This window comes from Crocodylus porosus, unplaced genomic scaffold (genome assembly GCF_001723895.1).
Source record: "Crocodylus porosus isolate Cpor-Errol unplaced genomic scaffold, CroPor_comp1, whole genome shotgun sequence".
NCBI classification, from domain to species: domain Eukaryota; kingdom Metazoa; phylum Chordata; order Crocodylia; family Crocodylidae; genus Crocodylus; species Crocodylus porosus.
Window position 1 is genome coordinate 13,880,213 of NW_017728925.1, and position 27,301 is coordinate 13,907,513.

General features: G+C 45.2%; 1 protein-coding gene across 5 annotated transcripts in view; it reads right to left on the minus strand.

Annotated features, from left to right (window-relative positions):
• VAV2 (vav guanine nucleotide exchange factor 2) overlaps positions 1-27,301 on the minus strand; it is a 270,272-nt gene that overhangs the window by 212,138 nt on the left and 30,833 nt on the right. For all 5 annotated transcript variants that reach the window (XM_019540898.1, XM_019540899.1, XM_019540896.1 and 2 more), the window contains exon 2: positions 1,885-2,001. In XM_019540898.1, coding sequence (XP_019396443.1) covers positions 1,885-2,001 — 117 coding nt within the window. The remainder of the gene's footprint in view (positions 1-1,884; positions 2,002-27,301) is intronic.

Genomic DNA, 27,301 nt, shown 5'->3' on the forward strand with positions numbered 1-27,301 from the left:
GGCTTCAGGTTTGGAGGACAGAAATAACTATTTAAGTGGTATCTGAAAATGGAAACACCCTGCACCACTACGCTGGGCTCACCATAATTAAATGGTCGACCATTACCATGTGCTGCATATGAAAGGCTCTTACATGCCGTAAGTGCCCTGAAACTGAAAAGTGTTATTGATCTAAGTAATGAATGAGCTCCAGGAAGAATTTTTTGTATGTGAAGTCTGTTTGGCCAGTGGGAACCTAAATTAAAGACTCTTTTGCTCTTGCCGTAGTTACACAATTGCAGTTCAATATAGAAACTCATTTTGGTCTATTGTCCAGCTTCCCGGGGTTATTAAACTTCTGAGCTGCTTTCAATAGGGGCAAAACTAGGATGTGGAACCTGTTCACAGCTAGTTTTTGAAGTAGAATGGAAAAAGAAAGGGAACGTGTTCAGCTGAGTAGTTCCCAACGCGTTAAACTCCAGCCTCAATTAACAGCTTGACTGGACAGTTTGCGACCGTGAACTGCAACACGAAACATGAAAGAAAAGCAGCATTTTAATTAACAAAGGCTCCAGCGTCTGTCTACCTACCGTTTTGGAACAACAAAGCCCCCTTGCGCTCCATAAATCACAAACTCATAAAACAAACCCCTTCAACTGCAAGTTCCAAATAATAGTCCAAAACTAAATTAGGCAATAAATTTATTTCCCCATCAGCTGGGGGAAATTGGCTGTTCAGCTAATCAGAAGAGTAGATGCCTTTGCACAGCACATGCCTGGTGGTTCAGGAGAGGTAAAGTAATTCATAGCTCTTAATAAGTGGCTCATCGCTTTTAAAGCTACATCACCTGCAGAACAGAAATGGTCTCTTACAGGGAGGCTTCCCTTAGCCCAATATTCCTCACAGCAACGTTGCAGAACAAAGACCATCGATTTCAAACACACGGATTTCAAACTGATCTTCTCCTGACAGCCCTATTAAGACTCCCCCATCCCTCTAGCTGGGACCTCACCCAGAATTCAGGACTTCTCTTAAATTGAATAAGTGCTTTTTTCTCTCTTCTGACACAGCAAAAACAGGGCCTAGATCTATCTATATCGACAGACAGACAGACAGACAAAAAAAAATTTGGAGGACAAAGCCCCGTGGGGTGCTTTGCCAAGGGGCATTCACAGCAAAGCAAGGCTAACTCAGAGGTCATTGCACGAAAAAGAATTTAAGCAGATAAACCAAGGCTGATTAGGGAAGGGGGAAACAATAAAAATGAGGTGAAGCAACTTGCTCGTGGTCACACAGGTCAGGGCTGGAGCATGGAAGAGAATCCAGGTTTCTTGCTCCCACATCAGTGCTCAGTCCATTGGACCATGATGTCTCCCCAGAATAAATAATCATAGGAATACAACAATTGCAATAACTAGTTCAGAATAAAAGGGATTCTTATCTCATGCCTGGGAGACTCATTCGTTTCTTGCTGTACATGAACAAGAAAGAAGAACCTGGAATGAACCCAAGAGCCTCTGGAGAATTTGATATTTGGGCTCAACTGCAAGTTGATGAGGCATGCACCTGCCTGCCGTGAAGTGTTATACCAGGCCTCTGGGGAAGGGGGTCAAGCAAGAGGGACCAAACCAAGGGTGGAACCAGGGGACTGCCTGATCCCCAAAGCAGCATGAACTGCAACAGCAGATTAAGCCTCCTTAACCACGGATGTCACCAGCTCAGCCACCTCTCCACGTGGCCATGCCATTAGGAAAGAAGTGTCACACTGACATGGTGTAAATGAGACAACACTGGAGAAACCCAAGTTTGTCTCACATCCTGCCCAGTACCACCACATTTACTGGAAAAACCACATGGCCCCACCAGCACCCAAACACGTGCTAAGGGATGAAGGTGGACTCTTACCTTCCCAAAATCCCGCACATCAAAGAGGTCGAAGGGATCAAACAGCTCACTGTTCCTTAACCCAAATTTGTCGTGGCAGACTTTTAGGAACGTCCGTATGTTCTTCAAACAGAGAAACTGCAGCAAAGAAAAGAGAGCTCGTTACATAATTATAATCGACTGGAGACAGTAATCAGATTTGCATGCAACATTAAGTTAAAGGCACGGAAACCTGCTCTCTGAGAAGATGCATTAGTTTACCAACCAGTTTTGTAGAAGCAAGCGCCACACTGCTCCATTATAAAGTAGCTCTTGATAAGACTGCACCAGCAGCAGAAACGCCTTTGAAACCAGATGCCAAGCATGTGCCCACAACAAGGCAGTCTTACCTTCAGGAGCACAATGCTCCCTTTGCAAGCTCTAGGGCAAATATAAAATTAAGCTCAGACAATGTAAGAAGCTATTGCTGTGGTTGGGTTTTTTTTTAACTACTTCCAATGTGCATCTATTCTAGGCTCCCCCTGTGCACCACATGCACACACAACAGAAGTGACTGGTACATATTTTTTCTTCCTAGATAAGAAGCTATTGGTAGCTGATCCAGGTGGTCCGCTTGACTTATTCCTTCCACTTTTCTCCTCCAATGCACAAACTGTCAGCTAGCTGGCACACTAGACATCAGAAAGCCAAGTGTGGCATATTCACAACAGACAGGCGCCAGTCTTGGGTCCAGCCCAAAATTAACCCCAGGCCCAAATCACAGCCAGTTGAGCAAGCAGAGACCCAGAAGGATATGAATAAAACTGACAGATAATACAGCAGATAACATTCACTGCAGAAATGGTTTTGTTCCTGTGTTTCATTTTAGCCCACCTGAGAAAGCACAGCTCTCCTCTCCTGTTTGAATGTTGCAAAACACTTAGGATTGCTCAGCTACACTTTACAGCGCACCTGGAGTAATCCAACGCCTCTGTTTTTGTAGCAACGATTGACTTTTGCATTGTGCCCATTTGTGCGAGCTGCAGGGGTTTTATAATTGTGTTCTCAGAGAGGTCTCCTTCCAGGCTGAAGCAGGGCCGTAAGAGCAATAGGGATGAAAGCCAGGCACTGCTTCATTTGCTTGGCACTCTCCCATGTTGCTAATTAGAGCTGACTGCATGAGGATGCAATGAGTTAGTGCTGCCTTTCCACTATCTGCAAATGTTTCGTGCAAACACTCTCCAGTTTATTCAAGATTACGTGCGAGTTTCTTCAAGCCACCGTTCCGCGTACGGCAATCGTTCACACATTGGGGATGCCCGAGGAATCAACCCATCGAGGAACAGAAGCGATACCGTGTGCCCGTTCCCTGCACGTTTCCAACAGGATGTTTTTGGTCAAGGTTGTGTCGAAGTGGTTAGGTAGCAACCCGTTAGCTGCGTTGCATTGTTCGTATTCCTCAGCTGACCATCGAACCGACACGGTACAAATTACTGCTCGCAACCTGACGGCTAGGCTGAGCATCTGACCATAACCATCTTGGCCCATCTCTTGATGACCTCAGTGGCAAGCATAAAAATATTATGGTACGTGGGGCTATATTTAAGGTCCCTGGCAATGGCTTGCCAAGATCTAGCAATACACTCAATCAGCTATGCAGGCAGGGCCGTTTTCCCATTTTCCATCACTCAGCCCAACTGTGGTAAACTGTGGAGTGACAATGCAGTGCAAGCACTAGCGCACAAGATGCAAGCATGACCTCATCAGAGCACTTTCATTAGTTAGTTAGAGCTTTGAAGGTGGGGGAGGTAAAAGATGAGGACTAATTTTATCCTTCCAGGGGCCTCTCTCACCCCCATCCCTCAGCACATTTATTCTCACTTAAGTGAAAACTTCTACAAACTCACGACACAAATTCCCCTCTCGCTGATGTTGGGGATTTGATAGCACATCTATTCCCCAGGCCCCAGCAGGATTTTTCAGCGTATGCAAAGCAGTCAGCTTATAGGAGGGGGCTCTTTTTTTTTTTTTTTTGTTACCATCTCATTCATCTCCAATTTCCACCACGGACTTATTTTAAATCCTTTTAAGCCTCCAATTTAAAAAAAGTTAATGACAGAGGTTATAACCATAATTATACATGGTCAGAAGCAAACTTCCTTTCACAGTCCTGAATGCTAAACTGCCTTCCCCGTCTGAAGTATTCATAGCATGCGCCTCTCCCTGTTCTTCTAAAGCATTGGGCAGAAGGAAGAGCAGACAAGATGGTCTCTGCCCAAGGCAGCACTCATAGTAAAAGGAAAGAAAAATCTCCAATTGCAGTCAGAGGTCAAGACCCAACACCTGAAACCTGAGATTCATACTTGAGACTTTCCATTCAAACTCCCAAACAACTCAAACTTCACAACACCTCACTCTGGAAAGATTGCTACGTTTTCCACTGCAATCTGGGCTCACTAAAAATCTCTCCCTAACAGGACTCTTGCTGGTGAGTGGGCACTAGCTATTGATAGGTTGGATAAAACTAATCTTATGCTAGCCCATCCCCAACAAAGAAGGGTTAAGAGCAACTTATCTTTTTCATGCATCAGCTACCTCCTGCATCTTTATTCAAATTTGTACATCTTCATGCCAAAGGCTCCACTACTAGGTGTAACGTTAGCACAAAAATCCCTGTAGTTGTACCGTTCCTGCTTCCGCAGCTCCCGGTAAAGTTTGCAGAAGACATCAGGGGGTGAGAATAGGCAATGAGACAGTTGTTGAATTCAGGCAGATTACAAGAGTCTAGGAAGAATCCAATAAGCTATTTAAAATGCCACTGAAAAGTCCTGATACGAAAAGCAATGAGAAACGGTAACAGCAAATCTTTAAAATGGTCTACCAAAGGACATGGATGGACCTTATCATAGTAGCACCAAACAATGTGTTAATGACATTTATCCCAGCAGTGTGCAGTAAGAAAGAAACAGCATCCCCCCTGCAACCAAGACCTCAAGCTTCAGTCCAGTGGCTTATTCATAAACCAGCCTTCATCCCAACCCTACAGGGATCCAACGATTGCTTATGAACTGCTGAACACTACAGAGGATGAGCTCTGCTTCATTTCCCCATCCATGAAGTATTTCCCTTAACCTAACTGCCTCATGTACATGTTTCATAGCTTGTTTGCTATGAACGATCACGAAATCATGGGGTTTGATGGGGCTGAGCCAAGGGCGAGATGTTAATAATTAGCTGCAATTAATTGAATGCAACCTAGCACCAGGCTATTCTAATGCCCAGCCACACAAAATCCACATTAAAAATCAATCACCTCCCTTGGTTCAATTCACCAATGTATCCCACCCCCTGCCTTCCAGAAAACATGAGCTGAGAAAGTATCTTCCTGAACTGCACGGGAGGAGGGGAATAGGGACACGGTACTTCCCTTGCTCCTGACATCAGTGAGTGTGCATCATATGCATGCACATGCGTGCACTTTGCACACACATGCACAGAGTCAAGGGCAGTAACATTCATTGAATTATTGCTTTTACTTTCAATTCTCCTTGTTTTATGATGAATTACATGAGTCAAAGTTCATGAGGACATCCATGGAGTTTGTCTGGGCATAAAAGAAAGCGAGAGAGAGAGAAAGAGCCAATTTCTTTTCCACGCCTCCTCACATGGTGGAATCAGTGGACTAATATATACATGAATAGCACATAATAGGGCCTTTTAGTTAAGGCCTACATTTATTTAGGGAGCCTGGCAGCTACATGTGCTGTTCTGGCTCTTGGCACTTAGATGACGAGGCCAGCAGGTCGGCACCTCCACACACCTCTGCTGAACAACTGCCTCATTCATTCCTGGGACGTTGCATGAAAAAGCCTGTGGGCATTGAATGCTTCCAACGTTTTTACAGGATATCATGTTCTGCCCCCTCTTGTACAAAGATGCTTCAAACAGATGGCCCGGAAAAGACACATGCCTCGCCCTTCCAGCACCCTGCACACCCTTCTCCAAATCAGTGAAAAGCATCTCTCCGCTGTGCTGCCTGGGCCCACTGTTATCTAGCTGTGGGAAGTGCTTACAGCCTGATTTTCCTCTCATTTTTGCACAGATGGAAGTCGACTCATCTTGGTGGAGCACCTCCCAATATTACGGGGTTGAAGACACAGAGGTTCAGGCCATGGGTGCAACCTGCACTGTGTGACATTGCCCCAGGAAAAGGCTCTGCATCCCCAGGGGAAAACTACTCCCACAGCAGAGTCTACTCCCAGCCGCAAGGGACCGGCCCATTTTTTTGGCAAACTGATTTGCTTTCACATGCTGCCTGCCTGCCTTGTCAGCGACTCATCTGAGAAATAAAAAATACATTCCCTCCCCCCAAATCTTTTACCAATTTATTTTGAAAGGAGGTTTCTCCAGAGCCTGAAGGCAACTTCCAGAGAAATCAGCATCACACAACGCTGGCTGGAGCTGATGCTTCCTCGGAAAGCAAGGAACTTGCGGGAACCTCTCTCCAGCGGGAGTGCTTGGAGGCACGAGAGCTTTGGGGGCACAATAAAAATACCAGGCTGAGGGGCTTCATTAGCCAAAGGCGAATTTAAAAGCAAGGGAGGACTTGGGAATAAGACTGAAGCAGAGGGAGCTAGAAACAAGCCTAATAAAATACACTGAACCCTAAAGCCAAACCAGCAATATTTAGATAGCATCTCTGGTCAAGCCATGAGCCAACAACAGCTGCTGTCTTCCACAGCCTGGCTGGCCAAGAGGCTGCATGCAGGAAAACATGCAGCCCCTCAATTCTTCTCCAGTCATTGCATGGTGCAGGGGCTCAGCCCGGGGGGCGGGGAGGGGTGGGGGCTGGCTTTGCACTACTGCAGCCCCAAAGTGTGCAGCCCCCATCACAGCCTCCTGCACTGCACGTGGCTCCGGCCACTTAGAAGGTGGACAGCCCCACTCTATACAAGTGACCCTAGCCCCATCCATCAACTCTTTGTCCTCTTCAAATGCAAAATCACCACCACAGTCATGACCCCGCTGCGCTGCTCTTTGCATCTAAATTTCTCAACTAATTGCTGGGCATCCCACCAGACAGCAAGAAGTGGAGCTGGGCTGTTCCCAGTGGGGGCAGGCGACAGAACAAGGAGCAACGGGCTCAAACTGTAGCAAGGGAGGCTCAAGTTGGGTATTAGGAAATACTTTCTCTCTGGAAAGGTGGTGAAGCACTGGGATGGGTTACCTAGAGAGATGGTGGACTCTCCATCCCTGGAGGTTTTTCAGGCCTGGTTTAACAAGCTTTGGCTGGAATGATGTAGATGGGACTGGTCCTACTTTAAGCAGGGGGTTGAACTAGATGTGACCTTCTGAGGGCCCTTCAACCCTCATCTTGTATGATTCTATAAGTGGTCCTAAGCTGCCATCAACCATAGCCTGGCCCAGTCCAAACATCCAGAAATCCAGACTCTGCAGCAATGCATAGGTTTTCCTAGCAGAATGGCAACTTCGCCACCCACCTGTATGCTCAACAGTCAACTGGACTGACATCCCGTGGCCAGGCTACCTATGCTTTCTGGGACACGCTGGAGGTTTGTCAGCAGCTTCTGGTATTGCCGTTTCAAATGGGAGGTTTTCATTATATTATTTATTGTCTTTACAGAATTTAATCACTGCAGAGGCTCCTTGAGCGATTTGTTTTTATACAAAATTTGATTTATTCTGTGCTGCTGCCAAATTCTCAATTTGTGTTGGAAATGCAAGCGGAAGCAGGAGAATTTTCAGGGGATGTCGAAGAAAGGACACAGAGGAGGATGGGGCTGTCTGGTTTGTGGTTAGAGGGGGAGGAGATGATATGGTACAGGCAGCAGGGTGGCAGCTCATTCTCCTCCCTACTTGGAGCTGCAAGAGTTAATTTTAAGAAAGGTCTTCACCCTCATCTATCGACCTCAGGTCACCGACATCCCTACCTCATTTCAAAGACCAACTTTACAACCAGGAGGGTTGGAGACGTCATATATATTTTTAATTAAACCTTGATGCCCGGAGGATAGGCATGCAGTGACCTACGGAGTCTGTGACTGCTGGGATCTGATGACAGTCCTAGGGCTGAGCATGCCAGGAGTCCCTGAACAACCTGAGTTAAACGGGTCACAAATTGATTTTTGATTTTACATAAAACGTAATGGTTATTTGTATGTTAAAAACCATTAAAAGGCTTCACGGCTCTTGGTTAAAATCCAGAGCGATAACTGAAGACAGGCAGGACCCTAAATCTGGTAGCTGCAAAAAGATATTGATGGGCGCCTATACACATGCAGTGAGGCTGCTCCAACACATTGTCATTACAGCGCATCAGAGCAGATTTGATTAATCAGGTCTGCTGAAGTGTGGCAATTCCCGTGCTCCAGCAGACTCCAGTGTCACATGCATCAGCATCCCCGCACTGAAGAATGGTGGTGAGGGCACTTTAACTAAAGTTTGTTCAATGAGCTTTAGTTAAAGCACCCCTGCTGCCATTTTTCCGTGTGGGGACGCTGATACACATGATGCTCTGGGTGCTTTAATTAGAGCAGCTCTCATAGTTGCTCTAATTAAAGCAGTCCTGCACCCAACTGCAGGAGCACATGTATAAATGCCTGATGTGTCAGGTAAGGAAGGAAACCCATGTTCCTGGCCTGGAGGTGATGCTGCTTGCAAATGAGAGACTGTTAACACCCACAACAACAGGCCCAGCCTGTGTTCGACCTGAGCTTAGAGCAGCACCCTTTCCTTTTCTTAAGCCAGCTGTAATTTTAGCACAATAAACTTTATTCCCTGTTCCAAAGACATAACTCTTCCCCCCCACGTTAGCCTCAGTTGCATAGCAGTCCACTGGGAATACGTGAATGAGCAGGGAGGTACGTATGTGAGGCTTGTACGTGACTAAGTCCCTGAACTTACTCCTTAACGGGCAAGCTATTTTAAATAACATGTTCTACATCCTCCAACGAAAACAAACCCCCCCCATCTTCAGTTACAGCTAGAGGGTAGCATTCAGCACCTGAGACGAAAAGAAAAACTATCCAGCCGTAAGAAAAGACAGGAAGTGCTTCAAGAGAAATGCAGCCTCTTTTCTTTGTACTATCAGCTTAGCCTAATGGATCCCTGTTGTAACCCACCCACGAGACCGACAGCTGATACAAAGCCCGTGTAGTAGATGCATTGGCAGTGACGTACCAACAGCTGCGCATATCTGGCAGACAAGCCTCCTCCTCAGCCTCAATCAATTATAAATCTTAAGAGACCTTGTTAAAAAGAGATGCAAGCCCTCAAGATAGCTGCACTGCCTAGCGAAACACATGGGGATTGTTCAGTCATTACGTTTCTGGGAGGGATAGCAAGGGGAACAGATGTTTCACCCACCAAGCAGCTCGTCTAGTGGGGAGTTTTCTCAGCTGTTGATTCATTCTGCTACTGTAACTCATGAAAGCCCCAACCAAGTTCCTCCCTGTGCTTGGCTCCTTAGAAACACATGGCAAGAGTCCCTACCAGAGAGAAATGACAGCATAAATCTATACAGAATAGAGGGGAAACATGGCAGAAAGGAAACATCCTCCACCCAATGCTACAAATGAAGTACCGAGGCACAGGCATCTCACAAGGGTCTCTCAAGAGCCAGTCCAGGACCTTAAACTTATCTCCATCCACTCCCTCATGCAAAGCCTTCATTTGCTTTATGGTCTAGCCATCAGGTCTAGCATCATGGTCTAGCCATCAGGTTTGAAATACCAAGTGCAATCCTGGAACTGTGGCTCTGAATCCCTTCGTGGTCTTTTTGGGCCCTCATTCTTGCAAGAGGGAAAACAGATATCTTTGCAGTTCCCCCAGGGATTAGGGCATCTGCCTGCTAGATGAGGCCTTAAAAGACAAAGCGCTGGCCTCAGAGCACAAACATGGTGCTACTCGTCATGAAAAATCAATGTTTGCCATGGCATCTGGACCAACCTGCTCTTTTCCTGGGTGGGGGAGATGCACTGGATATCTGCTGGGCGCCACTTCTGCCCTCAAGATGGGGAAATGAAGCTGTTTCTTCCTACCCACATAGGAGGACGTTTTAGCCACGAGGCATAGATTTGTGTTATAGCCGATTGGCTTGTGTTTGGTTGTTGTTAGACCACAGGTTCGGGCGAGGCTATAAGGGGATGGAGGAGGCCTCATAGGGGAACCACGTTAGAGTGTGGACCCCAGCCCCAGAGAGTAGGCAGTGCTAGAAGCCCCGAGAGGGTGGGCAGCGACTGTGAAGCCAAAAAGGGTGCAGCAGAGGGAGTGTGCCTCCCAGACCGCCAGAAAGGACAGTGCAGGAAGGGCATTGACCCAGAGCGTCCGTAAGGGTGCAGCAGAGGGGCAGGTGTCATCCCCAAGCGCCAAGGCAAAGTCACAGTATTGGGAGAGGGCTGACCCCGAGTACCCCAGAAGGCAGAACAAGGTCATGGAGAACCTGAGCGTCAGTGAGGCTTGGGTGAGCAAGAAGCCCCAGAGAGAGAGGGGCAGCGACTGTTTCAGCACCGTGAGGTGCAGTGTGAGGCGGGACTCCAGACAGCCCGAGTGAGACGAGACTGGGAAAGGACAGAGCGTCAACAGGACACGGAGCAAGGCAGGGCTGCAGAGTGCCCAAGTGCCAGGGAGACCGAGGTGGGTCCAGCACATAGCAGGAAACTGTAGCCAGGTGAACGAAGGGCAGTTTCCCTACAATAAATACGTAACACCAAAGGCGTGGCGGGCGAGATTCCGAGGGCACTCAGAGAACGCTTGGCACAGTACTAAAGGCAGTCCCTAGGGGAGCACATGGCAACCCTAGGACGCCATCCTGCTACATACACAGTTTTGTAAAGCAATCTAGCATTCTTTGGCATGAAAGCTGGCCTAGATAGGAAGGACTAGATCCCTCAGCCAGCATAGTAAAATGGCATAGCTGATCCCACTTGGAGCTAAAATAAGTTACTCTATAACCAAGGTCCTCATTCAGACTACTTAGGTTTGGGGAAGGACAGCATGCATGCATGGAGGGTGATGACAAGGAAAAAGGTGAAGTTGCAACAGGCTCAGTGCTCAAATATCTGCTCACATGCTCTCTCATTTATCCCTTTTCAGTCATCATTACTCACCTCAAAACGCTCTGAATGACTAGACACATAGTGCAGTACCACCTGCATTGACTGGACACCTGTGTTTCTCCATAAAAATTCTTCAATAAGGGCCTGATTACAAGCGTTTCCAATCACACAAGGAAGAGTAAAAGCTTCTTACTAACCCCAGTGCACCTTTAATACTAGAGGGAGAGCCAGCCAACCAACACCAACAGCAAACAAGCCAGAATTTCTCAGAGTCCACGATTTCTGATCCCCTCCTCCCAACAAGATTATATTGTTCAGGAGAAAAAGTCTATTTGCACAGCAATATTTTCCTAAACCCTTCGGGAACTGACTCCGGCAAGGTGGAAGTTTCCTAGCTTGATGCTTTTGCCAACAGCTGCGTAATAAATGAATAGCTTCCAGCAATGACACTACCCTATCTAGAACCATTGCACTTAGATGATGGTATCATAAGTCCTTCTGATGGGGAGATGAGTGGGAAGTCCGAAGAAGGAATTTAATAAAGCAGTAAATAAGCCAAAGGGGGAAAAAAGAAAACGAGAGAGAATGGGGCAGACAATATGATTGACGGTTTAGGATATCCTAAAGCCGGGCGCTTCCGTTCCTAAGTGGAATGGGCCTTTTAGAGTAGCAGTGACTGCAGCAGCAAAAACAAGGCTTCAGCTAATGTTTCAGCGAGGAAGTGCTCTGGAGGGATTGAGGGACACACAATAGGACTGGGCATCCAGCCACGTTGCCAAATGGATTCAGTCCAAGCCATGGGCTTTAAATGGCCCCTGCAGCATGCAGGGAATATTGCAGCTTCAATGCTCGAGATAAAGGCAGTGACGAATGAGGAAAGTAACTTTCTTTAGCACTTCCTGACCATGATGTAAGATTTCCTCTTATCTTGCTGCAGGCACAGCTCAGAAGCACCGAGCCAAAGGAAGCCTCTAGTGGGAGGCCATGTGCGTCTGTTTAATCACAGCTTTCAGGCTGGTGAAATGAAGAGCAGCCATGGAAGGGAGGGAAGAGGGGTTGCCACGCAGCCCGAGAGATGAAACGTATAAATGCACCGTGATTAATGGGGCAATGGGTATCACGCAGCATCTGGCATGATCGTAAGCCTTTTCAGAGAATTCATGGATCCAATTCTCAGCTATGATGAAGACCCTCTCTTGACTTTCTAGCCCTGTAAAGCAGGCCAGGCATGTATAGGAGTCCCAGCTTCCTATACAACAGCTCTTCCTGACCAGGGTAGAACAAGTCGAAGGACCGAATGTTACCTTGAATTGCCAACTCTGTCTGAATCTATCCCGGGCAGTTTCCAGAACGCCAATGTGTCTGTGACACAATGTGAATGTGCCCATGTGCTTGCATATTAGTTACAAGTTGGATTCAATATTTCATAGATTTCATAGACATTAGGGCTGGAAGGGACCTCGGGAGATCATCGAGTCTAGCCCCTGCCCATATATTTTAATAAATGTTCCATCATTTGTCTCCTGGGTGACTCTCAGTAGTCTCCTGAAGCTTTACATCTAATTTCTGAAGGCTCCAGAGCAATCCTGGAGGGTTGGCAACCCTAGTGCTACCCTTGCTACCCCAAGCTCAGTACACGAGGGCTCTGAGGGCCTATGATCAGCCATGGGTACACACAGCTGTAGTTATTAAAGAATTTTGTATTTAAGAACAACACCATTTCCATTACTTCCTCAACTGCAGGTCACCTCCAAACAAGGGTGATTCTGAACAAACTTGAGAGGGAGGAAGAGGAACCTCAAGTATAACCAGAACCGGCGTTACGCTCCACCTGTAACGTCACATCTTCCATGCGCCTATAATGTCGTCTCTCCATTTGTCCCACTGTCTCATTAACATAAAGACACAGCCGCCGGAATGACCTCTAGTGTCGTCATCGTTAGAAATTCCCCATTTTGGTTTAGATTCAAGTTGCAGCTCATCAATTATTTTGGACAGGCAGATTAAATTCATGGCTGTTAGAACTGTAGATTTATCTGCAGGGAAGTGGGGACTGGAATTATGCTTCCACAATTTAGTGTTAACAAGCTATTATTTCTCCCCATTTAGAAGACGTTGCCTTTGCAAAATGCTTGTGGGCTGGGAGAATTCCACTTAGCAAGACAGATTAACCAGCTCAAAATGTTGATGAGCCTGGATCTCACTGATGTTTTCCTTCTTTCTGCTCCTACCAGCTGATAAGGTTTAAGGCTAGACAGGGATGAGGAATGCCGACACCAATACTGATCTTTCCCTTTTAGTCAACAATGAGGCCTTTTTTGTTTGACAGCACCCAGGAAAGTTAAGGCAACTTTAATTTGGGCTTAGACGTGCTAAGACATGCCCAAGCACTCTTAACTTTGGCTAAGACATGCCCAGTGCTCCAACACGTTGGGCATGTCTACATGAGATACCAGAAGCACAGTAGACTAATCCTACTGTGCATTAGCATGTCACGGCAAAAGCCATGCTAATGTACTAGTGCACAGTAGATTTAGCCTACTGTGCATTAGCATCATGTAAAAAAAAATCATGCGCTGGCACTACTGAGCAGTAGTGCCAATTATGGTGCATTAAATCAGTATCTGTTATTACACGTACTAAACTTAAGGTGTCGTAATAATGGCACATTAATGCACGTGTAGGCACACCCACTGAGTCCACCTGACTTCTGTATACGAACACCCAAGAAGAATTTCAGTGCATTTTAACTTAAGTGCTTTAATTTAACACCTTTCATTAACTTTCCTGATTGTTCCCATGCATTAAATAAAGGTCTGAAGGCTGCCAAGAGGCCAACAACCTACATTTAAAAGCTACAGCACAACCGCCTAAATTCACAGCAAATATTTTAACTCCTGCAACATTCTTTACTCCAGGCTACAACTCAGCTTAGAAAAACCTGGGAACAAAAATGTTTAAAAAATAATTCTTTAAAAATGCTTAAGTACTTAATTTGGGTGATTTTTTTTTTTTAAAGAAGAGTTACACGCAGAGACCACCAGTGTAGGCTGTTAATAAAAAAAAAAAACAACCCTGTGATTTAACTGGATCCATTGACCCTCCTGCACAGACACTCAAAGAAAAGGGGACTTTCAAGTAGCAAAACTAAGCACCTGCAAAGAGAAAATGAGGCGGCAGCGGTTGAGAATAACCTATGAAATACGCTGAAGTGCAAACCTTCAGCTACTAATTAGCTCCTTCATGTCCACTTAGGCCAGATCACAAGCAATTAACTAGAGCCGCTGAATTTCATACAAGAGGCAAAACCCTCTCAAATTTTCAGAAAACTAGCTTGCAGGTGACACATGATAAATGAAGAGAGCAACGAACAAGGCAAATGTTAAAAGAAACAAACTACCTGTAGATTTATACAGACAGCTGGAGAGGAAATATGACACATGGGTCTAAAAACCAATTGCATTTACTATCCTGCAATGGAGCCAGCCCACTGCACAAAGCCCAGTGTAGAGGAGTCCCAGCCTCCTAGACAAGTTTTCCTTAACTGGTGTAGAACAAGTCTAAGGACTGGATGCTACCTTTGCTACTCCAAGCTCAATACATGAGGGTCTGTGTATTCAGCAATTAAAGTGAGGGTCCCTTTTTGCAGTTCTAGCAGTATAAATGACCCCTAAATGGACCTTTGAGGATCTCCTTTTTTCAAGAGGCGTTGGCAGGTGCACTACTGGCATAAGGGCTTCCATACGCTCTCCTCCTGCCTCCCAGGATAGGGGCTGCAGAACAGGAAGGAAGGTCATGGCTAGAGACCTCATGCTAGACCTAGTCTCTACTTCTGGGGTCTGCCAGGGGCAGGATACAAGTTAGAGCCATCTCGTGGGTTACTGATGCTGGGAGGAGGCTGGAAAGGCTCCCAGAATACAGGGCGGAATAACCACATAACCGCCTGGATCTGCTGCTCCCATCACCTCCAGCTGAGGAGTAACGAAAAAGCCAAGTACAAAGCTGAGGACACTGTAGGCACGTGCTGTGTTTTACTCTCTGGATGGTCCACTGGTCCCTGCAGCCCCCTGGAGGAGCAGTGCACAAGTCTGGGATTGCACACTCACTTCCCTCCATGACATAAAAGTGTTTCGAAGAGGGGTATGCAAACAGACCAAACGCAACGGCTTAAAAATAACTGGACACGAGAACGTGCAGTGGTCTGATCAGACAATGCCCAGGCAGATAACGTGGAAAAGGAAAAGCAGTCGAGCAACTTGGGTCACTGGGAAAAGTAGCAGTAGGAAGGAATTATGGGGCAAACTCTGGCTTGTACACATCCATGGCTTACCCTGAACCAGTCAGGAGGTCTGAGTCCAGTGACCTGCCATGCACTTACCACAAGGCCTGAGTCTTGTCATGCCGGAAGGATGAATTCAAGCAGGCTTAACAGGAGTCAGATACTGCCACCATCATGTAACACGGGCATTTTGCCTTCAAACCCTGCCAACTGCCTTTTGTGTCTGACGCTTTTTCAGTGGGTGGATCCTATTCTCAGCTACGGTTGGAATCTCCTTGAGAAAATAAACAGCTTGCTGAAGCCAGACAGTCCCTCTAGGAGTTTGCCTAGAATTAGGAATGCATTACTCAGCTTAATAGGGCTTGTTTTGGAGGAACAGCAGATATCTGCGGATCATCAAATGAAGCTGAGACGTTCTGACAAGGGTAAAAAAGCTGCAGCTATCAGGAGGAGAGGACCGAAGACTGAATGCAGCGCTTGCATCTTTTATAAAGATGTAAAATTGCTTAGCGCTTTGTATGAACTAGGTTCCCACGGAAGAGCAGAAGTATAAAAGACAACTTGTCTGAGAAAGTCTCCGATGATCTCAAGAGACAGAACAAACAAGAAACTCTTTCCAACAATGCCCAAACTTTGGTGGTTCCACTAAAGGGAATGTGGATCCAAACCATCTGTGGCTTGGGGCTTGTCAACCCAAAAAACCTCGGCCCAGAGGGTTTGGAAATACCACACCCAGCGTCCACTGCCCATCCAGCATTGCATCACGTGGCTGACTTTGTTTCAGTGACATACTTTTTAAATGTGTTTCTTTTAAAAGGCATCTGCCCCACTTCTCAAGAGCAATGAGAGCATCCTCGGTGAACAAAAGGTCTTACTGAGATGCAACGGTGCTTCCTCACAGATGTAAAGGGCAAGTCCACGCGGTCTGCTCTGGACTTCAAACTCCCAGGAGGTAGAAGGAACACCCCGATTTCCAAATGATATGAAGACGGCACAGAGGGTCTTAAGCAGTAACACAAGACTTGGGGATGGGGAAGTATCCATCTCCCTGTGCTGCCCAACAGTCTTGCACTTCTGTTCATCTTCTCTTTCTTCTCCACTGGATTTCTCCCCATGTACATGACAAAGCAACGCGGTAACAAAGCAGTTCCAGTCTCCAGACTGAAGAGCTTCAGGTAGGTCAAACCTGAAACGTCCCAAAGATTCGTCTTTCCAGTGACAGACTCCAAACCTCAACTCTTATCCTGATACATTGAGAATCTCCAAATTTTATAGAATTATATGGACCTGGGACCATCTCTGAGCTGTTCACGTTACAGTTACATATCCCTCCTTTCAGGATACAGATTCACTCATCTACTGCAACATTGTTAACTTTTTCAAATGCCCGAAGAAATTCTATTTCCAAGTGGTTTTACCACCAAATCAGTATGATATGATCTGCCTACACATTCTAGTGCAAGCTTGAATGAGCAATATTACATTATCTATGCATGTATGCAAGTCTTCCACACAAATTCATTATGATGGCAGCCTGGATGACATGGCAATTTCAGACATTAATACCAAATGAGAAAGCACCAGGTTACCTGCCAGGAATCTGAAGTACTGAACTAAAGAATTTCCCAGTAGATGCCTCCCACTGAGCTGAAGTTATATAGCACAAAGAGGAAAAATGGAACTGGAAAGCAGAAAATTACCTATGAAAAATGTTTTAATGTGACATCTGTTGGACTTTCTCCCTTTAATCAGCAATGGAAGGAATAATACAGGCTTCTGTTGTTTAGATTCAGAGCAGGGGCAGGAACAGGGACTTACCTGGATCATCATGGATAGATACTTCTAAAAGCAGAAATTTTTAAAAATCGGCAAAATTTTCAATGACACAAATAGGCTGTACTCTAATTGAACGGGGGATTAGCAAGTGCTGAAACGTTGCTTTTGGGACCGTTTGTGTTTAACCAGATCTTCCCATGTTCTGACAATACTGAGCCATCAGAGGAGCTTTGCCAGAAAGTAGCAGGAAATGTCTGGATGGGGCATATTCAACAATTATGGCAATTCATGCGCTGTTTGCTACAGGGCAGGTTGAAAAGCATGAAAGTTTCCTGGATGGTTTTGCTTAATTCAGTGACCTATAAGACCCTGGGGAAATCAAACCACAAATTTATTTGCAAACAAGGGATGCAATCTAAATGGATATATATAGACACACACACACACACACACACCTGCTTTTATTTCTCACCAGGGATCGGGGTAGGAGTGATCAGGGACATTTAAAATATAGGTGATGAACACCCAGAAAACTATGTGTGATGCTGTCAGGTAACAATGCTGAATTTTACCCTCTTATTTCTTCCTAAGCAAATAATTAAAAACAAAACCCTAGGCTTCTGCATTACATAGCTGTCCGATGGAGACAGGCATATGGAATGATGCCATGTTTTGCAAGATCGATCCTTCAATGAACTTTTATTACACCACTTAGTGCATCCTTGGATCACATGCTGGGGGAACGTGCGAGGGAACAGGTGCCAGGAGCAACTTGCAGCAAAGATGTCGCTGTTTTGGAGCAAATCAGTAAGTCAATTTTGGCGTCTTAATGTGGCTGAAAGCCAGAAGTAGTGTTCCCGAAACAAGACCCCCCACTTTCCTTTTCCACAGCTGAGGCTCAGCCTGGTAGCAGGTGGGAAGGGAGTGATGGCAGAATAATGGGAGGAAGGGCTAGAGGGAGAAGAGGGAGGTACCAGGGCACCAAAACCTCTCTTCTACAAGACAGCTTTTCAAAGGAAGACTCATGCACGTTGTCTACGGCTTCAAGTCCTGAAGTTCATAGGACAGACCCAACTGCTCAGCATTTTGCTCCCAGGCCTGTAGTGTCCTCAGTAAAGACAATGCAGAGGCCAGCATGACGCCTGCTACCTTGGTTGGCATGGAGGACCAAGCAAAGAAGCTGGAAAAATAAGCTGTATTGCTTTACCTACGAGGATGCATCATCATAAGACCCCTTTCCCCATACACTGGGAATGATCACCACAGTCCCCCCCAGTATCCAGGAAGTCTTAAGAACAAAATGTTCCAGGTCTGCTTTGTTTTTCAGTAGAAAAATGAGCTGTTTTTTTTATTTCCAAGTTGTGAAAAGCTAGGCCCTGGGTGGCTTTGGGGGGTGGAAAAAGTCTGGAGGTTTTTGTGGCTTTTATTGTTAGGTTTTGGGGTTTTTTGTTTTGTTTCTGTGGGTGAAAGTGGCCCTCATTTTTATTCTAACAGATCCACTACTGAAGAAAAGCCCATTCACAATTTCTTCCAGGCAAAAAAACGAAGCAGCAGTAAGCGCAATTTTGGCACGCGTCTCTCTTGTGCTCTCCCCCCCGACCCTGCACCCTCACAAGCCTGCCAAAGCAGACTGCAAAGTCTCATCTGCGTATTTACTGTAAAGATCGATTTCCATAACGCTGTCGAGACAAGAGACAGGACATCCGCAGACAACGAGGACTTCTGGTAGCAATGAAACATGCCAAGGAGATTCTGGGCTCCTTCTTGCTCGTATAAATGAACTGAAGGAGAGCAGATCTCCACAAAGGTACTTGCTTCATCTATGCCACAACCCACTGTGGGCCTGTTACTAAGTCTTTGCTTTACTTATGAATTATTTGTAGTCTAGAGCAGCCTGCAGTCTAGCAGCGGAGATCAGGGCCCCAATGCATGTGTCAATAAAACACTTATAAGAAACATGGTATCTGGAAAGCAAAAAGTGAGACAGGAAACATCCAGAGATAGAGGCTTGTTGCAGGTCTGGAGGTAAAGCATGGTACACTAACCATTAGTGAATGCTGCCTGCCCCTCATAGCGGAAACAACAATTGTAACAGGTCCCAAAGTTTTCCAAGCCATTTCCAATGAGAGTTAAAAGACCCCTTGGTGCCGGCTGTTAGAAGAGCTCAACATGGCACAGGATCAGGCATTATGCGTAGTCTCCTTGATACCACTCCCAGTTTTCTCAAGCATCTCTAGCTTAAATCCAGCAGGCTGCGTGACCTGACACTGCCATATGGATTTATGAATGTACCTGTCACTGAGTATATTTATGCTACTATTACCATCGTGGCTAATGCACTCCACAGTATTTCCAATGCCAAGTACAAGAAGATGCCGGGGTTACCAAGTGTAGGGTGATGAAGCTTGAGTGTTAACACTGCTCGCTGTGTGCTACCGGCATGGATAGGCAAGGCCCTGCCAAGAAGTTCTTTGAGAGTTGTTCACAGCGCCCATGTGTATAAAATTACGGCTGATCTAAACCACGCATGTTGGCAAAATAAGGATGGGAAGCAATGGGAATTCAGCCTCCCTCTCATTAACTGGGACTTCAGCAGAAATCCTGGAATAAAAACTTGCAAATGCTGAAGTGGTATGGCTGTGAAATGACATGATAATAAATCCTCTTTACACATACGGCTGTGTGACTTGGATCTCAGGGTTTACACATCACCTGATGACAGGTTTTGGTACAACTCAGTATTAGAAATAAGAGGCAGAAAGGAGCTCGAGATCAAATTTTGCAGGGGGGAGAGAGCAACAAGCACAAACTATTTGTATCGATCGGTGTTTTGTTTGACCTGAAAAAAGTTCAGTTTTCATTTTTACCAGTTTAAATTTACTTTGTACACAAAATTAAAAGGAAACTGCTACATGAAAAAGTTTCCAACTGAAAAAAAAAAAAAAAAAAAAAATCAAACATTTTGGAAATGGTAAACATAAAATGTTTCCCAGAACACTTTGGCATATACATATCATTTGCTGAGCACACTGCTATATCTGCACTCACTTTCCTGCCCAACTCCATTCAGGAGCTTCAAACGTGTCCCAGAATATTCCCTGAGATAATCCTGTTGAAGACGCTAGCTATTAAAAAAGAGAAAAGTGTGCGAGAGCGTGCATGTTCCTGTGCATATCTGCACAGAAGCACTTTTTCTGACTAACGCAGATTAGGGGCACTTATATGTGCATTTTGAATACTTCATTCCGAAAATCTCAGTTAATTTCCTTGCTTTTGTTGCTCTGAAAAAGAACGTCACTTGCTAAATATTAGCTGTAAGTAGCACAAAAGCGTGCGACACGGAGAAAAGACAGGAAATTTGAAGGCTCATACATCATCCTTAATGCATTCATGAGATGAAAAGTCAGAACGAACTCTGAGCTCCCGGATATTGTTTAATATGCTTCCCTTGTGTCTCTGTCGTTTCAATACAGCGTTTTCCCCTGCTGGAGAGCAGAAGGGCGTAATTCATTATTGTGGAACACCAAGCGTTAGTCCAAATCACTCAAATGCTGTAATGAAAGCCAGGTGAAAAACAGAAGGAGAAAAACCGTCACTCCTGAGTCCTGGCATTGAAACTAAAAGAAACCCCAGTGGTTGGAAAGGACTCAGTGTTCTGAATTCGAACAGATGCAAACCTGTCATAACCAGCACCATGTGCATGCTCCAGCATCTCCTCGGACTACCCTTTGCACTGCTGTACATGCGCACAACTTAGCGACCGTTCAGTAATGACTGTTTGGTTATGCAACAAAGCCAGAAAGCAAACCATGAGCATAGCTATTTTAGCCTCCAGCTTGCACCTCATCCTGGCAGAGACACTGCATGAACAGCAGTGCCAGCATGCCTAGCAAAATCAACACGTGCTAGTTCTTTTTGTAAGGGCGGCAGAGGATTTGAAATCAACCTGCACATGAATCTGAACTGGCTCCAGCTTTCACAACAAGTATGTTTCCTCCATCAGCACTTTCTCATGGGAGGCAGCATAGCCCAAAGGGCAGGGTCCAGACCCTCAAGTATTTAGGCACTCGGCTTCTGCCAACTGCAACAGCAGTTTGGAGACTCAACCCCACCGAGGTCAAAATATTGGGAGCTCTGCTTGCATCCATCATTACTTCACTCTGTGATCTGGGCAGGTCGCTTCACCTGTTTGGGGCGTTCACCTTCCAAACAAAAGCAGTAACACTGCTGCTGCTGAGGTCACAAATCTGCAGATGAAAATCACTGCAGAGGTGCCAAAGTCTATTCCCTTCCCCCGCCTGGGGAACGCCCAAAACACTTCCTGTTCCGAAACGCTTGAGCTGTGCACCTGGACCGCAGACAGGTTTTTTTTTTGGTTTTTTTGGTTTTTTTTTTAAACAGAAGCTGGCATGAGCTTCGCTACAGCTGAAGCGACACGTGCCAGGAACCTCTCCCTGCACATGGCAATGTGATTTGTAAGTCATCATTTCGGGTGTTTCCCAAAGTGAGCCAACTTCTGAGCTCAAGCAGTGCCTTACCTCAGTTGCAAAAGCAGATACAAAATCCCTCTTTCCTCAGCCCAGTTCAAACATCCGGGTGCATGCAATGGATATTCATTGTTCTTTACTACATTCATATGAAAAGAAACCCTTTCCTGCTTTCCAGAACTGCAAGTATGGATAGTCTGACGTTGATTTTGCCTGTCACCGGCCACTGGGGTTTTGGGGGAGGGGGTTTAATGCCTTCTAACAATGACACAACAGCTGTTTCACTTTAATTTAGCACTCGGTCAGAGAAGGAATATTTTTTCTGCTGTTTTAATTACACGAGATGAGATTTGGGACAAGATTTGGTCCTTGGATTGTTATGTGCAACTCCTGGTGAAGTAAGTTGAGCTGCACATTTCAGAAAGCTGAATTTCAGCTTTGGGGACAGGGGAAGGAAAGACCCACATGAAAGCCTTATTTTGTTTTGCTTTATTCTTACACCTTGTCAATTATCCATGATTCACTCTTGAGAGAGGGGAAAGAAAAGGCTAAAAAAAACTGTCTTCCAGTTATTTTTGTTAAGTAGAATTTAATGAGAGATGCCGGCCAATATTAACGCTGTACTGCAAAGTTTCCCGAGGTGTAAAAGGAGACTGTGCCAAAATGAACTAAAGAGGTTTTTATGTGGTGGGACCAGGGCTACTTATTATTAAAGCTTCATCCATATATTTATATCAGAGTTTAGCAAGATGGCAGTTCTTCAAAGCTGTTTAAGAGAGTTGGGAAAAATTCAATAGCTTGAGTTTATGCAGGGGGGGAGGCTGGCAGTTGGCTCATGGTAGGGTGTCTTTTCCCTAAATATATCCAGTTAGTGCTTGATTTTGGATCCAAACCAAACCAGAAGATTCAGAACCAGGATAAACTAGCCTAGGTTTTATTCGAACCCGAGCCCAAGCTTAAAGATGGATATGGGCTTCAAGACCAAGGTTTTCAAAAAAGGGGAGTTGAAAGTTAGACTCCTAAATAACTATGGAGAGTAACAGTCCAAGTTGAAACACACAACACAACCTACAGACCTCATCATTCATCCACCTACTCTGACTATCGCTTAAGCTAAGCCAGCAAATGTCTAAGGTGTACCAGATTCAATGATAGGAGCATGTGCAGGGCAGGCACCTGTGACATACAACCCTGGGCACATCTATATGTGCACTTTAATTTGCATTAGCCTATTTTAATGTGCATTAAAGCATCATGAAAAAAACCATACGCTTTCATTAACATGTCTTTTTCCAGCACTGTACCTCACAATGGAGGTACTAAATTTAATGTGCATTAGCAAAACTGCATTAATGAACATGTAGACATGCCCCCTGTCAGATTTAGTGCTAAACCACTATTCACTCGACTCCTCTCAACGAGGCCTCATCCTTCAAGAGACCCTCTCTTCCAGTGGCTCTCTCCACCTACTCAGAACTTGCTCCATCCTTCTGCAAGGCCTTCTGCTTCTGTTAGTTCCTAAAGGAGATGAAAGGAGCTCTATTTTCAGTCCAACGTGTTTTAAATCTCTCTGATATTATGAATATTCAATGGGGAATAGGAACATCTTGCAATGCAAGGATTGAATTTACTGCTGCTACCTGGCATGAGAATTGCTGATGCACTACAAACACTCTTCTATATGACAAGCACAGGGTATGTTAAAATTGATCTCCTGGCTACTTTGCTCATAAAGTGGTTTAACAGGGCCAGATCCTGAGCTAGTGCAAATCAGTGCCGCTACGGCATCCTATAAATTACATGAACTAAGGTTCTGGGTATTTATAAATAGCACTTTGACATTTAACTAGATTAGAGGTTCTCAATCTTTTAGGCTCAAAGCACTCCTCATAAAATGGCAGCTCTTCATTTTCACTCATTTTTTACCATTGGAAAAGAAATCAGAAAGACCCCAGCAGGTAAAAAAATTTTTAACACTATGAATTCTTATTTTAAATTCTTGGGTTTATCTTGTGAATCAGATTTGCATACCTAATCATGCTAAGATTGCATGGCATCTCATGGCACCCCTGAAAGGATTTCAAGGCACCCCGGTTGAGAATCACTGAACTAGTAATCTCTGATCAGAATCCATGTCACGCTCTTTCAAGTCTGCTAAATTTGTGGCTTTATTGATAAAGACGTATTTCCAAGTCGGTATCTCTAAAAACAGACCCGATCTTCCCTGCCTACTACATCGGAAATCAAAGACTATAAAGCAAGCCAATTATCTTTCTAGCACCACTCAAATTAATTTTAAGTGCAACCACAGTAGTATCATTAACTAGGGGGAATAACATCTGATACTTCTATTTTAAGCCACAGACACACGTGTGCTGTCACTTCATATCTTACAACACTTTCAGGTTAATATTTTTAAACAAAAGTACCACTTATTAAGTTAACGGATACTAAAGTCCCACACTCCAGAACATCGTGGGCTCATATCAGAAGAGAAGATTTGAGTTCTAGATGCTTGGGAAGGCCTTCAAAGACACTGGCCTGCCTCCTCATCCACTTGAATGCGCTTCAAATGTAGATTGAGAAAGTGTGATTAACATCCAGTGCTTATTACTGCATAAATTTCATGCTAATAGGCCAAGGTGTCTCTGCACAGAAGAATACGGGTTTTAAAAGAGGATGCAGCTTATGAAAGGTTCAATAGTCAGTCAGTTGGGATGCACATAATTGCCAAGCCATGCGATAGTGTCCTCAGTGGCCATGTGCAATTCCTGTAGTCCACCACTGAACTTATGTCAGCAGGCAGCGACTGACAATACGCAACCCGGTGTGTGTTTTGCCACAGCTACCGCCTGGATTGTTGCAAAGATCCCAACGATGGATCCCAACACACAGACCTTGCCTCATCTGAAACCTGTTCAGCAAAGCCCACTGACAGTGCAGCAGGTTGAAGCCAGACAGGCAGACTGTAGGATCTGTGATAAGGAACTTGTCTGGTGGTAATGTCGACCTCCATTCCTCACACCACAGGGTCTCCACCATGCGGTCCCGATGCAGCAGTTTGGACCACAGTGATGGTAGACGTGTGGCAGACGGATTTAAGAGATCATCATATAGCAGCAGGCTTGGGTTGGGTGTAGATCTTCTCCAGTAGCTTGCTAGTTGAAACTTCCCACACGATACAAGGGAGAACGATATTCCTCCAGGCCAAGAGCCATGGTAGAGGGGTCGGTCGAAGAGTTCCTGAGATGATGCACATCGTCAAATGTTGCTGCACATCAACAAGTTTATGACCAGGTTCAGACTGGTGCGCAATGCTGTCACAGAATATGAGATGGCAAGAGCTAACATCCTTAGGGTTGAGGCTCTTGTGCCCCACGATGACTAAGCCAACTTGTCCAGGAGGTTGTTGCATGTCTTGATATGGTTCAATAGTTAATTGGTTATTATCTATAGTCATATACAGAGCACAAGCTTGCTCAAATATTGGTGCAACTCCACTCACATCAATCAAGTGATTCCCGATTCACTAGATTTTTAGCTGCAAATCCGTGGCCCTTTCCCAAGCAAACGTGCAATCATCCTGTAAGCAAATGGCAAAGAGGCTCTCGTGCCACCTTCACCCATCTCCATTTCACTTGGTTGACTTCAGTCTGGGTTGCACACAAGCACCGAACTCATATAGCAATTCCCTTGTTGTGAATCAGAAGCCTTGGTCTCAGGTCCAAGGAGCTCTGAGGCATTGGGAGCTATGCCTAGGCAGGCCACTCAGAATGGGGGGCCCAAGCAAGAGCCCCTCCTCAGGATATATGACAGCAGCATGATTTAACCAAATACACACTTGTTATTCTGGCATGATGATGCTTTCTCCCCCTTTCCCATATGGGACCAGCTTTCCCAGCACAAGCACCTTCCTGTTTCTATGCAATGGCATGAATATGGGCAGGATGTAGATCTGGTTAATAGCCACGCTCGCATGCCTCCAACTCAGGGTCCTCTTCCCAGTCTTTTCAAGTCTGACCATCTCTTTTTCCCTTCTTTGCAACCCAGCCAATCTAAATTAATTTTCATGACTTAAAACTACATCTACGACTCCCATGAAAATGTGAGCTTTCCTCTGCTATAATGCAATCCATCATGTTCCTAGCACCAGGCTGCAACAATGAACAGGGCAAAACGTTATGGAGAGTTCACTCCATCATGCAGGAGAGGAAAAGTTACGGCACTAACAATTAGCTACTGTAGATCATTATTCATGTAAGACATGCAGAGATTTGCCTTATGTATTGGATAGCCTCTGCAGCAGGGGCGGTTAATTATTTTGGGTGGAGGGCCGCTTACTAAGTTTTGGCAAGCCATCGAGGGCCGCAGGGCAGGCAGTGAGGGGCAGATAAATATTAATTTTCTAAATTTTTTTTGGGCCTCTGGGCCACATTTTGCCCACCCCTGCTGCACAGCTTGCAGCAACCTGATGCAGGCACTATGCTGCATTTACACAGATTTTTTCCTCATCTTAAAACATACAAGCCCAACATCAAGGTGGAAAAGCAAAAACGCAGACGTTTGTCAGAACATAACATACGTTCAACTCTGCGCAGCCTAAATCAGAAGTTAATACAAATATTTGTTTACAAGTCAGCATGATACTTTTTTCTTTATAAAATCATAAACCAAGCCATAACATAAGCTTGACTTGTGTGAAAATTGCTACAATGCCTATTAAGCCGAGCTGTTCAGGAATAAATTGCATCTCTGCATGCTCAAATCAGGGAGGGATAGGAAAAAGAAGTTTTCAGGTTACGTTGTATTTTACAGGGTCATAAACACCATGGGAAATAAAACATCTTACTCCAATGCATAGAATCCCCTGAAAAACCCTGTTATTCAGAAAAACGTTTTCTTGTTCTCCAAGAAGAAAAAGTGTGTTCTGCTTGCCAAGCGCATTTCAAAGGGGGAAGAAAGATAAAATTTTATGTGAAGTTATCATTACCAATCACTTCTGGCTGAACTGAAGAAGTAGACTGGGATTCCTTTAAAAAGACACCAATGAACACAAGTCCTCTCCAGGACTTGTAGAGTAATAAACATCTGGTTGACTGACATCTGGCCAGGGGCTGGTGTCCCTGAGACAGGATGAAAGTTAGGGAACTTTGGAATAAAGCATGTTATTACATGAATAATGTATCCTTTTTGCACGCACCGAGGCTTCCTACTCTCTACCAGATATATAACTCATTTCTGACTTTAAAAAGGAGACCACCTAGAAAACAGAGAAAAACTGCAGCCAGTCCAAAAAGCAAAACTGTCAGAAACAATCAGTTGACAGCTGAATAAAAATTTCATTTCCTAGAAAGATTCTGACCCAGCTCTTTGGCTACTTTAACTAGTTTCATACGTGTAACTCCAGTTGATATTTCGGCTGGAGCCATCTCACATCTGTCTGGGGTAGCTACAAAGCTCCACCAAGAGATTTCATAGATTTCATAGACATTAGGGCTGGAAGGGACCTCAAAAGATAATTGAGTCCAGCCCCCTGCCCCGGTTGCAGAAAGTCAGCTGGGGTCATAGGATCCCAGCAAGATAAGCATCCAAATTTCTCATGAAGGTGTTCAATGTAGGTGCATGAACCACGTCCAGCAGCAGGCTGTTCCAGACCTTGGGGGCTCGGACAGTAAAGAAGTTCTTCCTTATATCCAGCCTGAAACGGTCTTGCAGCAGTTTATGACCAGTCAACCTCGTCATCCCTTGGGGCGCTCTGGTGAACAAACATTCCCCCAGATCCTGGTGGTCACCCCTGATAAACTTATAGGTGGCCATCAGATCACCCCTGAGCCTGCGCT